The sequence below is a fragment of the Peromyscus leucopus genome, chromosome 15 (genome assembly GCF_004664715.2).
Source record: "Peromyscus leucopus breed LL Stock chromosome 15, UCI_PerLeu_2.1, whole genome shotgun sequence".
Taxonomy (NCBI): Eukaryota; Metazoa; Chordata; class Mammalia; order Rodentia; family Cricetidae; genus Peromyscus; species Peromyscus leucopus.
This window is the reverse complement of record NC_051076.1, coordinates 58,716,197-58,729,754: the sequence shown is the minus strand read 5'-3', so window position 1 is coordinate 58,729,754 and position 13,558 is coordinate 58,716,197. Positions and strand designations below refer to the sequence as shown.

At 40.3% G+C, this 13,558-nt stretch overlaps 1 protein-coding gene across 2 annotated transcripts in view; it reads left to right on the top strand.

The window, feature by feature from the left end:
- Positions 1-12,659, top strand: part of Thsd7b (thrombospondin type 1 domain containing 7B) — an 848,740-nt gene extending 836,081 nt beyond the window's left edge. For both annotated transcript variants that reach the window (XM_028874962.2, XM_028874961.2), the window contains 3 exons: positions 1,037-1,229; positions 4,360-4,447; positions 11,477-12,659. In XM_028874962.2, the coding sequence (XP_028730795.1) occupies positions 1,037-1,229; positions 4,360-4,447; positions 11,477-11,558 (363 nt within the window). In that variant the 3' untranslated portion in view covers positions 11,559-12,659. The remainder of the gene's footprint in view (positions 1-1,036; positions 1,230-4,359; positions 4,448-11,476) is intronic.
- The last annotated feature ends 899 nt before the right edge of the window (positions 12,660-13,558 follow it).

Below are 13,558 nucleotides of genomic sequence, written 5' to 3'. Positions count from 1 at the left end.
GGCTGCCATCTGTCCTGTAGTGCATCAAGGTGCTTTATTCAATTTCAGTAGCTATTGCTCCTTAAAATCAAATTTAGTCAAGAACTGATGATCCCAGCAAGACTGGCTATTTGATGAGGATTGGCCTAAGTGGCTATAAGAGGCAGGGATCTGTTCAGAAAATGCCAGAAGGTGAAGTGTATGTAAGGAGCCATAATGGCAGAGTCATAGGAACTGATAATCACACCCTTTTTCTTTTCTCTGGTATTCTGGTGACTGTCTGTTGGACTAAGAGAAATTATTTTCTGATTCACTTCCCAAGACAGATAGGAACCCTTGTCTATCATTGTTCATCATAGTCAGCTTGTCAAAGATACTCATTACACATGAAAGTGACCGGAAACCGTGGAAGCAAATATAAAGGACGCATTGTCATAATGTCAAGTAGGGATGTGATATAGTGTGACACTCTATATATAGAGTTACTGCAGTGAAGAGTAATTGAGGGGGCTATTTTTTCCTTAAATATGATTGCAGTCAAATATCTTTCCTCCACGTGGACCTCCCTCCTAGGAGCAGAAAGGCAGTCATGACTAGTTAAGCACCAAAAGTACAAGGTGATAAAGAGATCTAGCATCTGAAAAGATGCCAGTACTCAGGCATCACCTAATTCAAATAAAATACGTGCACAAACTGGGGCTTTCCTTTGGAGTAAGAAGGAAAAAACTGGAACCTATGGGCAGGCATCTGAAACTGGTGAGGAGTAGTTGAAGATGAAAATTTGATGAAATGCTGTAAACATCTCTAAAAGAGGAGAAACAGCATACTAAAACACTCTACAAATTATAAGCACACTAGAAAAACCTGACAAGTTATTTAGTGCTGACATTGGGACCCAGAAAGATGGATGACATATTTGATCTCTATCCCATTGGTAAATCAGTTTCCAGGACGTATCAAAGGCTACTATTATGTGATTTCACTGGCGTTTGAATAATTCTTCTTTATTCATTGGCACAGCTCCTACATAACCACGAACGTGTTTTCTGTGCTGTAGGGCGGCGTCTGTGGCTGTGAGAAGGGGTACACAGAGATAATGAGATCAAGTGGATTCCTGGATTACTGCATGAAGGTACCTGGCTCAGAGGACAAAAAAGCTGATGTGAAAAACCTTCCTGGGAAAAACAGACCTGTGAATTCCAAAATACATGATATTTTTAAAGGATGGCCTCTTCAACCTCTTGACCCAGGTGTGTCTCTGCTGCAAATAAGGGGTGCAAATTTTTTGCCAGTGAGCTCATACTGTGGTTATCTCTCACTGTGGAAAGAAGGGAGGGAGGAAGGGAAGGGAGGAAAGAAGGAAGAAGGAAGGAAGGAAAGAAGGAAGGAAGGAAGGAAGGAAGGAAGGAAGGAAGGAAGGAAGGAAGGAAGGAGAAAAGAAGGAAGCATGTGGTTTAGCTCAAGGTTTCTCAGATTTGAGTGTTTCATGATGCGTACTCCCATGTAAGAATAAAGTGTTCTCGTGGATGCTTATTAGCTTGGCAATCATAGTCTAAGAGGGAGTGACTTAAGGAACAAAGTAGTATCTTGGGAGAATGTCTTTTAATCGTAAATTGTTGCTGCTTCTGTAACTGGATTTGTGCATTTAAATGAAATTAAAGGGGGAATTGGAATCAAATCACAGGAACTTACAGGAAATACCCACAGACCTGCTGTGGGTTTTGAGATACTGGGGAAATGATAAGGAGACCCAATTTCCACGACAAGGAAGCCTTTCAGGCCTTGTGCCTTAAACCACCTGCTTTCAAACAAGTGTAACCTTGTAACTCCTCTGTCTCTGTTCCTTTACCTATAAAATCAGTATAGAGAAACCCACTTTGCGGATTGTCATAGGGAGGGCCACGTATCCAGCCTTTAGGGCTCAGAACTTAGTGTTTATTATGGACAGGAGAGAAAACGTGTTGCATACCACCTGTGTGGCTGCTGTGTGGCTCTGCTGCCATGAATCACCTCATTTCACACTTGCAACCTAAGGGGATGCTATCTGCTTTGTTGGAGAGATTAAGAACACCAAAATTAGCAGCACTAGGTGATCTCACCAGGGTCATACCAGAAAGTGACAAGAGTGAGTTTAAAGATGCAGGTAACTAAGACTGTCATGTGCCACTCTATGAAGTGTGCGAGCATCTCTGTGCTTCTCACACTAACTTCTTTTCCAAAATGAAACACTTCAAACTACCAGGCAAAGCCACATAACTGACAGGCAATGGGAAGGGAAAGACAGACACACCTTGGACAGATGGACCCTGGAAACTTCCCTTCTGGACAGGAGCCTTGGTTCATACCTAAAACTCTCTGCTGGCACATTTAAACGAAGCAGAAAACAGCCAGATGCAAAGGATGCTCAACCCAGTCAGGGAAACGGGCTCATGCTCTGACTTCTCACTCAACCTTTGATTCCTTACATGCCCAAGGTACTTTAAAAATCTGTTTTAAGAGCAAAGTGAAGGCAGATTTACATGGGAGGAAATAATATGCCATGTAGACTTTTCATCCATGACACATGCAACTTTAGGAGGATAATTAGAATAAAGTTACAATGGGGTAAACAGGCATATGTGTTTATAGATAAATTTAAAAAATAAATGTGCAGATACATAGGTATGCAGGTGCATAAACACATGCAAAAATGTCTATGCATGCACACACGTAAGGCTATATAGATAGGTACAAAATATGTGTCCGTATATACACATATGTGTGGCTCTACATATGTAAACAGATCAGCATTTTTGCACGTGTTGGTGTGTGCTGTGCCTGCATGTGTATGTAACGTGTTTTCATGTGGTGGAGCACATGAATGCACATGTATTTGTGTGTCCATGTGTCTGGAGTCCCAAGATTGTCATCAGGTGTTTCCCTCCATGGCTTTCCACCTTAAATACTGAGACAGTGGCTCTCAGTGGAACCTGGAGCTTGCCAAGTCGGCCAGTCTATCTACCAGCTTGCTCTGAGGCTCTCCCATCTCTGACTCTGACTTGCTGGGATTGCAGTCAGGCGGTCATCATGCCTGCCTGGCTTTTATGTGAGTGCTGGGGGTCAGAACTCCAGTCCTCACACACATATGGTGACTGCTGTAACCACAGAACAATCTCCCCAAAATGACATTTTAGACTGGTCAGTTTATAATAACTTTTAGGTTCTAAAATTGTTATTATAAACAATAATATTTAATAATAATAAACAATATTATTATATTATTATTATATTGTCTACTCTTCCATGGTGTTCCCTGGACTTTGAGGAAAGATGTCTGATACAGAAAACCTATTTGAGTATTTTTTCTTCACCTGATTGCATTCAGAAGAAAGAGCTACTGAAATGTGTATCCTAATTCTCTTTGCATGCATGTTAAAAGAACGAGCTGGGAAGTGTGGTTATCTTTTTAGTTGTAGCTTTTGTTGTTCTTCGTGTTGGGAGAATGGTGGTATTTTTATACGGCATGTGTAAAAACGTGAGAATCTTCAAACAAGTTCAAAAATCCCCCAGTAGGTTTGATGAATTAAGGATTGTCAATATCTCATGTTGGGGTTGGGAACTTGGGTGTATATTTTAGTTTCTGATCTATTGTTTTCTTCTTTGCTGCCATTATTCTTTTCTATTTAACAGCAGTCACCAAATTGTAGCTTACAACTATGGACACTTGTGAATTTAGGTGAAAAAGAAATTATTTGGCCAAAAATATATTTACTGCAATGCAGTTACACCCTTAAAGGTTTTGTTTGTTTGTTTGTTTTTTTCTTTTTGAGACAAAGGTAGCCTCAAATTTGTGGTAATCCCCTTGAGTGCGGGGATCATAGACCTGACCCACCACATTTGGCTAAAAACCTAGCTATCGACCAATTAATGGCTGATTTGCTAAAAGTTAGAGTGATATAAACTGTTCATGTCTAGAAAGTCCACACCAACTGGTATAATGTTGTATGATTTATATGTTGTTTTTAGATTTAGTATTATAATTATACATTTCACCTTTCTCCTTCCAAACCCTCACATATACCCCACCTTGCTCTTTTTCAAACTTGGGGCCTGTATTTCCTATTAATTGTTGTTACTGTTATCTCTAGTAGGTAATCCATATTCCTGGGATGATCAGGAGAGAAAACTGTCAACACCTGGTTCCACAGGGCAGTTCACAGATGACACCATGACTAATCTCTCCCATGAGTAATCAGCAAGCTTATGCACCCATTTCAGATCTAGAATTAATCATCAGCTCTGGGGTGTCAAACATTATGTTACTTTGTACATGTGCTTTCTCTCCTAAATGTTGAAGACTTCTGTGTGCTAAGGTTGTTGTGTTATTTCTGTTTTAAACAGATGGCCGAGTAAAAATTTGGGTTTATGGCGTTTCAGGTGGCAGTTTTCTTATCATGATTTTCCTAGTATTTACTTCCTATCTTGTTTGGTAAGTACCAAGGAATGAAAATTATCCCTGTTTTTGTGTGGGGGGTGTTAAAAGGATTTAACCATATTTTTAAAACATTGATAAAAATGACGGGAATCTCAGGACCACAAAAAGGAGATTAACAGGTGAAATATAGGAAGGACCTTTACCAGTATTGTTACCACTTGATACCACATTTCTATTTGGGTTAATATTAGAAGCTATAAAAGACAAGCCATGCCTTGGCATTTTTGCACTTAGCATTTGATTTGGACTGTGGGTTTATTCGGGCAGATGAGGTGTCTCCTAAACAATGATGCTGAGTTCCACACCCAAGAATTCAAAGTTAGTTATTTTGGGGTGTGGTCAGAACTTCTGCACATACATAAATTCCTTAGGTAATTTTGGTCTGTTGCCAATCTGTGAACACTACTTTATATACTTATGGTTATTACATTATTCTTAATTATTATTAGTTCTTAATTAGGCTCGTTTTGAAAAGTTAGGGTAAGTTAACCAGTTGGTTCCCCCTTGCTAATGCATTTTGAATAACAAAGATAATATTAACCATCTACATCTAATTAGCTGTCAATTCCAGGGACCCTGCTTTGTAAGTGACGAGTCCTACTGCCTACTCTCTGGAAATTCTAATTAGTTTATTGTACAGAATATATTTTACTTCATGAGCAGTTCTTGAGACTACATACACATAAATAAATTTGAATATTTTAGAGTATGTGAAGAATATTCTGCTAGCTTCCAAAGCAATATTTTCAGGGATTTTTTTTATGAGATCAAAGTGTTATTTGGCTTTTTTCTCCCAACCAAGATATTTATATTCCTCATCTGTCTCATAAAATATTTGAGAATTTTTGCTCAAGTTTTAATCCTGACTCAAATCTGTATATTTAACTTCAAATTCAGTTTCCAAGGCTGCATAGACTTTTAAATCGTTGCTTTTGGTCAGTTGAAATTGGTGAAGAAAATCGGATGACTTTATCCCTCTTGCCCACCTGTAGTGATCAAAATTGAATTCCTAGAAATGAGATTTCTATCCAGCTAGTATTTCCAGAATGTCCTAGTAAAATATGTGCTGTCTCCAGCAGTCATCCACCCTATAATCAAATGATTGGACCAGCTTAAGTGTCTCAGTTGATAGGTTAGGCGAGCACTGTGGACATCCCGCCATAATGAACAAATGTGAGCTTCAGTGTTTCCCAGGCATCTCAGAGCCTGCTGAGGTACCCACCAACAGAAAGGGCTAGAAAGGGGGGATGTTCTAAAAGTCACAGTAGAGAACATGAAGGTTCATGGGACAATGCTCTTCAAGTTGCAAAAGGTTCCAGATCATTGGACCACCTGATGGCAATATAAAAACAAGTGACTTCCTCGATAATAACAGCCTCATTCCCAATCAAGATTCTGTTGTTCCCCCTGCACCCTTATACGCAAGTAATTTAAAAACTAGTGTGTAGTTTTTAATATTCCTACATGTAAAATATTCATGTAGAGCCACGATGTTTCCTTCATTATTTTTCTCCCTTCCCTACAACTTACTGATTTAAACTGTCATCCACTCTCCCAGCAGCACATATTTAATAAGATTTTATACCTCCAAGCTCTGAGATTCTAGATTCTGGCAGTAAGATTTTTTTTACCAATACCCCCTCCCTTGTGATGCTCTCTTCCTCTCACTCCCTTCTTCCCTCTCTCCCTCCCTCCTCCTGTCCCTCCTAGGCTGATCTAAACTCAATTTGATCCTCAGACTCAGCCTCCTAAACACTGGGACTAGGGGTGCAACACTGTGATTACTGAGAAGATCTGATTACAAAATACAAGCAGAATTCCTCCCTGATATTCACAGTGACCAACTTATATCTCGTAACAGACCCACATTTGGACTTACACAGCGTTTCTCCTTTATCCTGTGGCCACATTAGTCTTCCTAAAATATATCTCCGGTGATCACCACCTCTCTTCCTTACACCATTAGCAATGTCTCATTTTACTGATGAAGTCAAGGTTATGTCTCATTGTCTAGCTGAATGCCTAAAGTCTTTCATGACCAAACCTGACCAACTCTCAGTTTCATCTCCTGCTAGTTCGTCGACCCTGGAGAAGCTCACTTGTGCTGTGTGGACCCGAATCATTTATCTTTTGTTTCCTCACAGAGAAAAGTGTCTTTTTTAAAATGACCAACTTACATATTTTTTTCTATTTAGACGAAATAAAAAAAATTCACTCAAGTATTTAATTAATAAGCTTAGTCATATACTGAGTCCCAAAGCCTGCGCTACATATTAATATTTAGCTCTAAGTGCTGATGTCTCTCGTTCCATGGCAGAAATGGTTTTATGCAGCATCCACATGAACTTTCACATCTGCTACTTGGCAATCCTATCAGTTCCTCCATTTGCAATCAGGTGTATTCTTTCCTCTTTCCCATATCCATTTCCACACACATGGTTGAGACATAGCTCGTCTGTGAATCTGTGTTGCTGTTTCAGATGCTTTATTCCAACAGCCGACTCTGTCTGTTCACATTTCTCGGGCCATTGTGTACGTCCTGTGTGTTTATTCACGATCTCCACGGAACAAAACCTTTCCGTATAGCAAAGATATTTCTCACGGTTTAATCCTCATGACCCCTTTAACACAAAGGAAGTTTTCACAGCCAGTTATTGGCATTCCACCCACGCTTCCAGTAAAATTCAGGTTCCAACCTATGTCCTTCTCAAAGAGCTGGGAACAGCTTGTCGGTGTCTCCTCCCTGCGGCACTAACTTCCTGCTGACATTGTAGCTGTTTGCGTAGGTATTTTCAACTCTTTATAGAACCCCAAAGACTTTAGAGGGGAGACTTTGTTGACTATGTTTTATGGATTCTTTTACACCACAGATTGGATCATTATTTATTGAACATCTAGATAAGTGAATAAATAATTTGATTAATATAAAGATTTTTTTAAGATTGTAGGGTTTGTGGATGAGTAAAAGTCAAATGTTTGTATGTTAGGTGCAGAAATACTGCACAGTTTCCGTTAATCCCTGTGGTTGTCACTCTAGTTTAAAGAGCAGTTAACTGAAATACTGTTTCTGTGGTCATCTGGCTTGGAGAATCAGCTCTGTATTGGGCTGAGCCCAACGTGCAGGCTTCTTCTACAAGTTCGCCCCCTTGAGTAAGCCTGCAGGGTTTTTACATGCACTGTGAGAGCGTCCATTTCCACCTTCAAGATCCTACATTTCTACAGGTAAAGTGAACCACAGCCCTGGAGAGACATGTCCTTCATTACCTCAAAGAGCCACGTACAGACCCTCAAATGCATGTTTCACAACAGCTCATTCCATTAAATGGTTGTAGGAGCATTAAAAGATGACAGTTTGGACATGTTATATTTTCCACCAAAATAAAAGGTTTATGATAGGAGAATTCCTGCAATATACCAGGGTTTAGACATATACTTTAAATGAAAGCAATTTATAATAAAACTTGTGAGGACTTTTTTGGAAAAGCAGAAAAACAGTCTCCCTAAGCATTTCCTTTCCACAATGGCCTTCTGAGCATCCATTAGTACTGGGGATTTTGAAAGGCCCCCCAGCTCAGGTTTCCCTGGGAATGATTTGCTGAAGCTGCACACTAGATGAGCTTGTGGTTAACCTGGACATAGTGCCTGGAAGACACTCTAGATAACCATGTCCATTCTGGCAACACATTTTGGCAACAGACTTGCCATCCATGGTTAAGAGTGCTGCCCTGGCTTCCAGAAGCTTGTCTCTCACAGATAGCTCTCCAAAAAACAAACAAACAAACAAACAAAAATGTTCCCTGCTTCCATCAAACTACGCAACCTCAGCTAGCTTAGGAGTGTTCCTTGTGGGTTGCACTCCAGGGCACTCGGAGGTGTCCGTGGCTTTCCTAGCAGCCCCCTTTCCTGGCAGAATGCAGTCTCACCCTTTGCTAAAATGCAAATGTCCTCAAAAGAGGTCACGTTCAAATTTGTCTTTGATGATCTCTCACAGCCAGGATGGGAGCATGGTCTTAGGCTTTGTCTGACTCTGCCAGCAGTGGCGGCTGTCCAGAGCACTCTGTCAGGCTGAACAGGAGAATGACGTGCCGGGGGCAGATGCTGGCTGGGTGCTGGCAGTGGCAGTTGTGGCCTGTGTGCAGGCCTTTGGGGTCCCTTATTTCACTTGATGGAGAAGAGCGATTATGCTTTTGTAACACCAGAGTTGATGGAGGAAAAAAAAAAATAAGAAACATTTATCTTAAAGGGGACATGTTCCAAAAAGCAGAAGAAAAGGAGGCCCAGGACTCCAAAGACAGGCCTCTTAGCTGATGGTTTTTCATAAGGAGGCCATACACACTCTTCCTTTTAGGAGGCTCTTTAACTGGCCTGGAAGTTTTGTTCACCACAGCTGCACAGGGACCTGTACTCCAGAGTTCCCAGATTACCATCAGGGAGGGATTTCATTTGTTTAAAATATTCAAAGGTTCTCAGGTCTTACAAATTCATACTTGAGACCTTTGGGCTCACAGTGTTCACAGTGAGTCACAGTGAAGGAAGTCCTCATCTCGGTGACTCCATGCCATGCATGGGCCACCAAGGTCTCCAGTCCTCCATTGCCTCAGAGGTGGAAACTGTGCTCATAAATCTGCATAGGGAAGCAGACATGAAAACATCTGTGCACATTCTGAGCAGAATTTCCCAGGCCCTGCTCGCAGAGCCGAGCCAAGTTTACATGTCTCCCAGGCAATGATTTTATCTCCTCATACAAATCTAGCCACTGCTGTCCCTTGCCTTCACTCCCCAGGTCCCCAACTCTCATTTGTTCTCACCTAGGAACATGTAGCACATGCAAAACCAGGACAGACTGCCAGGAACTGTAGGATCTACAATTCCCAACCCTCTGTTTACTCCCTATTCTTTCACACATAGTAGGGACATGGGGACATCTTTACCATTACTTCAGAAGAAATTCTTGACACTCACTAAGGTAGATATACAAGGTGTCACTTCCAGGAGGTCCCAACCTCTCCTCTGGTTTTTATTTTTTTAAACTACCTTTAAATGCATGGGTCAGCATGCCAAGGACCCTGTTTCAAGCCAGGTTTATTATCCATGTTAGAAGCTTCACCCAACTACAAATAAAGCCTCTGGAATATACCAATGATTCAAATGGATAAAGTTAAATTGGATGCTAGTCAAGTAATTATGCAGTACCCCTCTGAGAACTGGAGAGAGCCTGAAAGGCAGGATATCGAAGCTTAGGCTCTCTCTGAGGAGGATTCTAAATCAAGTTGCTGCTTCCCATCAGCTTCTCTACCTGGAAGCTGTTTGCATGCAGCCCATGCCCAGCACCCAGCAAATCTTCAGTGGGAGCCTGCTGCATGCCCAGTGCTGGATGAAGGCCCCTGAGAGGATGTATGGTTCCATTCAGTAAAGTTTTGGAGATCGTTTTTATCTTCTTAGCTTAGATGGCTTGCTTCAGACATGAGTCAGAAAAATTAATTTTGTTCCTTGATTAGAACTTGGGCATTTCAGATTAGGAAATCCTACCTCCAACTGGTTCTGCCAAACTCTTCATACTCTCATTAATTCAGGTAACAGGAAATTCAGCACTCTGACCACAGGGTGAAAGGAGCTAGACACGAAGGGCCACCGCTGGTTCGGCTCCATTCGTGTGAGACAGCCGGCATCGAGAGATGCGATCGAGAGATGTGTGGAGGCAGAAGGTTGATTAGCAGTTGCCAGGGAACACAGGAGGGGAAACAGGGACACTGCTCAGTGATGAAGATGCTCCCACGACAGAGAGTGATGACAGCAGATGACACAGTAGTAAACTGCCTTTTATAAAACTACAATGTTTCGTTTTCATTTAAATTCGGTCTGGACATAAAATTCAACTCATTTTTCCAAGCAGAAGAGAATGTTGCTTCTAAGAAGTACCTTGCTCTCGGGTTCTGGGACTTATTGAAAGAATAAATATAAAATGCTTGGCACAGACTTGGCACTCAGTCTGCATTGAATAAAAATAAATAATAGATGCTGCTATGTACTACATGCCATAGCAATCTAAGAGCAGAAGGGGAGGGAGGGAGGGAGGGAGGGAGAGAGGAAGAGAGAGAGAAATCCCTGATGAGGACAGAGCAGAAGAGAGCTAGCCTCTGAAGACATGGCAGAGCCAGGCTCTGTGGAGAAGGGGGTCTGTGTGGAGAAGAGGAGTACATGACAAAAATTTCATGTATAAAAAACAAGAATGTAAATACATGGTGGCTACTCATGTGAATTTGGCACATCAGGTTCTTTATGAGTAGGAAAAGCAGTCTTTCTCAACATGAAAAAAGTTGTCATTCACAGGCAAAGCGAGGCCCAGGTGAGGATGGTTTTGCAGAGAACTGGTAAACTTGTACTGCTAAATTACAGTGGGTTGGTAGTCAAAAAAATATCAGTTTTCAGGCCAAAGCAGAAATATGTTTGCTTAAAAACAAGGCCAGAGCAAGACACAGGAGTCTGGCTTCTCCAGCTGCTTAAAATGCTAAACATCTGGGATGCAGAGGTCATGGTAGCTTAGGAATTAGTGAGCAGCAGATGTCTACCTTCCTGTGTGTAAACAAGAACAAATACAGAAAATGGCTCTACTCCTAAGCTGCTCAATCCACTAAACCATTTTTAAGATTTTGAAACGATGGTGGCTTGTATTTTAAAAGAGCTAAATTGAGGAATACAGGCATACACCAAAAACTGCATTTTTTTAATCATGCTGGCTATATTTACTCCTATACTATGAGCCCAGTGAAGCTGGAGTCAGCTTAGATTGGGACAGCATGAGCTATAATGTTCACACAATGATAAAACTCGCCCCCCCCCCAACTGTATCTCCATTGATAAGAGCCACATGACTTAGTCAAAAGAGAAAACCCATAGTTCCATACTTCCTGGTAAATGAGTCATTTGTAATTTTCCCATTTGAACTCCCAGTCTTCAAGATTGTCTTTGGCAGCTGAAGGAAAGCTCTATAACCTTTATCTGAAGACCTCTTTTCCCTTGCAGCAAGAAGCCAAAACCACATCAAAGCACACCTCGCCATCAGAAGCCACTGACCTTGGCCTACGATGGGGACTTGGACATGTAACTTGAAAAAGGAATCCAAATGTAGACATCAACTGCTGCCTTAAATGCTTTCTCTTTTGTAGCTCTCAGACTTCTCAGTTCTTTGAGGAATCTCATGATGTGATACATTGGGCAGAATACAAATACTGAAAAAGTAATAGTGCCCCAACTTCATTTGGACATGGAGTCAAGGATTACTGGGTCTGCCATTTCGTTTTCGAGTTGTTTGTGGGTGCGAGTGTTTTACTTTTTTGGTTTTCCCAAGAGGCCTGAAAACCCTTCTCTTCCTGTTTGAAAATGAGAGGAAGAAAAACATGAAGGATTTCCCACAGACTTGAGTAAACTTGATCTTCAGCCGCATATTGACAATCCACGGGAAAGTCCAATCAAGGCATTTACTGTAAATGGCGAGTCTGACACTGTATTGTTATGCACTATATTAGTGCAGAGTCCTTATTCCCATACTTCAACATGAGTTTTCTAGAGTTTACATTGGTTCAAAAACTTTCAAATTGGATTGCCTATTTTCATGAACACAGAGAGAATGGGTTACCATTTCCGAAGTTCTCTGAGTTTTTACCTTTAAATATTGTATTTTATTTTGTAGCCAGGGGATGATGGCACTTTGTGGGCTGCATCTTTGAGACAGAAGTGTATGCATTCCAGCTGGACTAGAGTAAAATGGGTGGTTTCTGGATGAATTGTGTACTGAGTGTTACCAATGAAGTAGGTGATTGTACTGGAGAATGAGGTAGACTATTTGATAACTAAAACTGTATTTTAACAAAAACTTAGCTGTGTAGATAAGCATCAACCACACACAGTTGTAATTCAGTTTAATGTTGACCAAAATATGCTTTTGTAATTTCAATTTTCTTATCTGAATATTTATAAATTATTTTGAATTTAATTATCTGACCTCATTTAATATACATTGAACACCAATCCTGTTTGTAGCGAGTCTTGTTTTTATAAGGTTTCAATAATATCTAAAACAACACATTAAAAAGCTGAGACCATTTTATGAGCTAATTGTTTGTAATCCTGGATGTTGGGAGTAAGAAGGTGCCATTGTGTGCTATGGATTTGTCTTTATAACAAATAAAGTGCTCAAGAGACTGTAGTGCTGGCTGGTTTGTATTTATTTACTTCTAAAGGCCTTGTGCTTTGACAAAAACAATTTAATTCTCATTTCCCTGTGTCACCATTTTAAGAACTGGCAGATAAAATTACTGATAGAGAAAAAGAAACTCCAGTTTCTCAATATTATCAACTGTGCCACAATATAGGCATCAGTCACAGAGGCAGAACAGCATGGAAGGAAGATTTATACTCCAAATGATGTCAGACCTACTGCGATAACTCTGGAAATATTGATATGTAAATGACACAAGAGAACTAAGCAAACGGTAAAGACAGAATGGTACCAAGGAGCAAAACATGGTGTTTTCATTTACATGGTAACATCTGTTAACTGTTTAACAGATAGGCAGGCCTTTGATAATTGCTTTTAACCAACATTGCCATGCTTTTACAGGAAATAGGAAGTGAAAGAGATTATCTTACTATCAACACTCTCAGAGCTGGGCTTTCACTGTTTAATTTCTCTGAAATATCAGCCATGCTCAAAGCAGTTGAAGAGAACCTGACTTGGAGACTAGTCCTGATATGGCCCTTCAGTACCCATGTGACTCTCAATAGGAATATAAATCGTAACCAAAAAAAATGAGAGATAAAGCATCACTTTCTTTTTAACATGCACATTAATAATAAGTATAAAATATTGGTATTCAGTAAACATCACAATAATACTGTGATTAGCACTTTATAGTACATTCAGGATTGGGACCCTTGGGTCATTATATATTTTCATTCATTACAGATTCAACTATTATAATATATTGAATTTGCATTAAAATATTAGATTTTCAACATTTCTGGCTTGAGTAAAATTGTTTCTCCAATAAAACAAAATTACACAAAATAGTTTTATTTTAGTTTACTCACATCTTCCACATATCA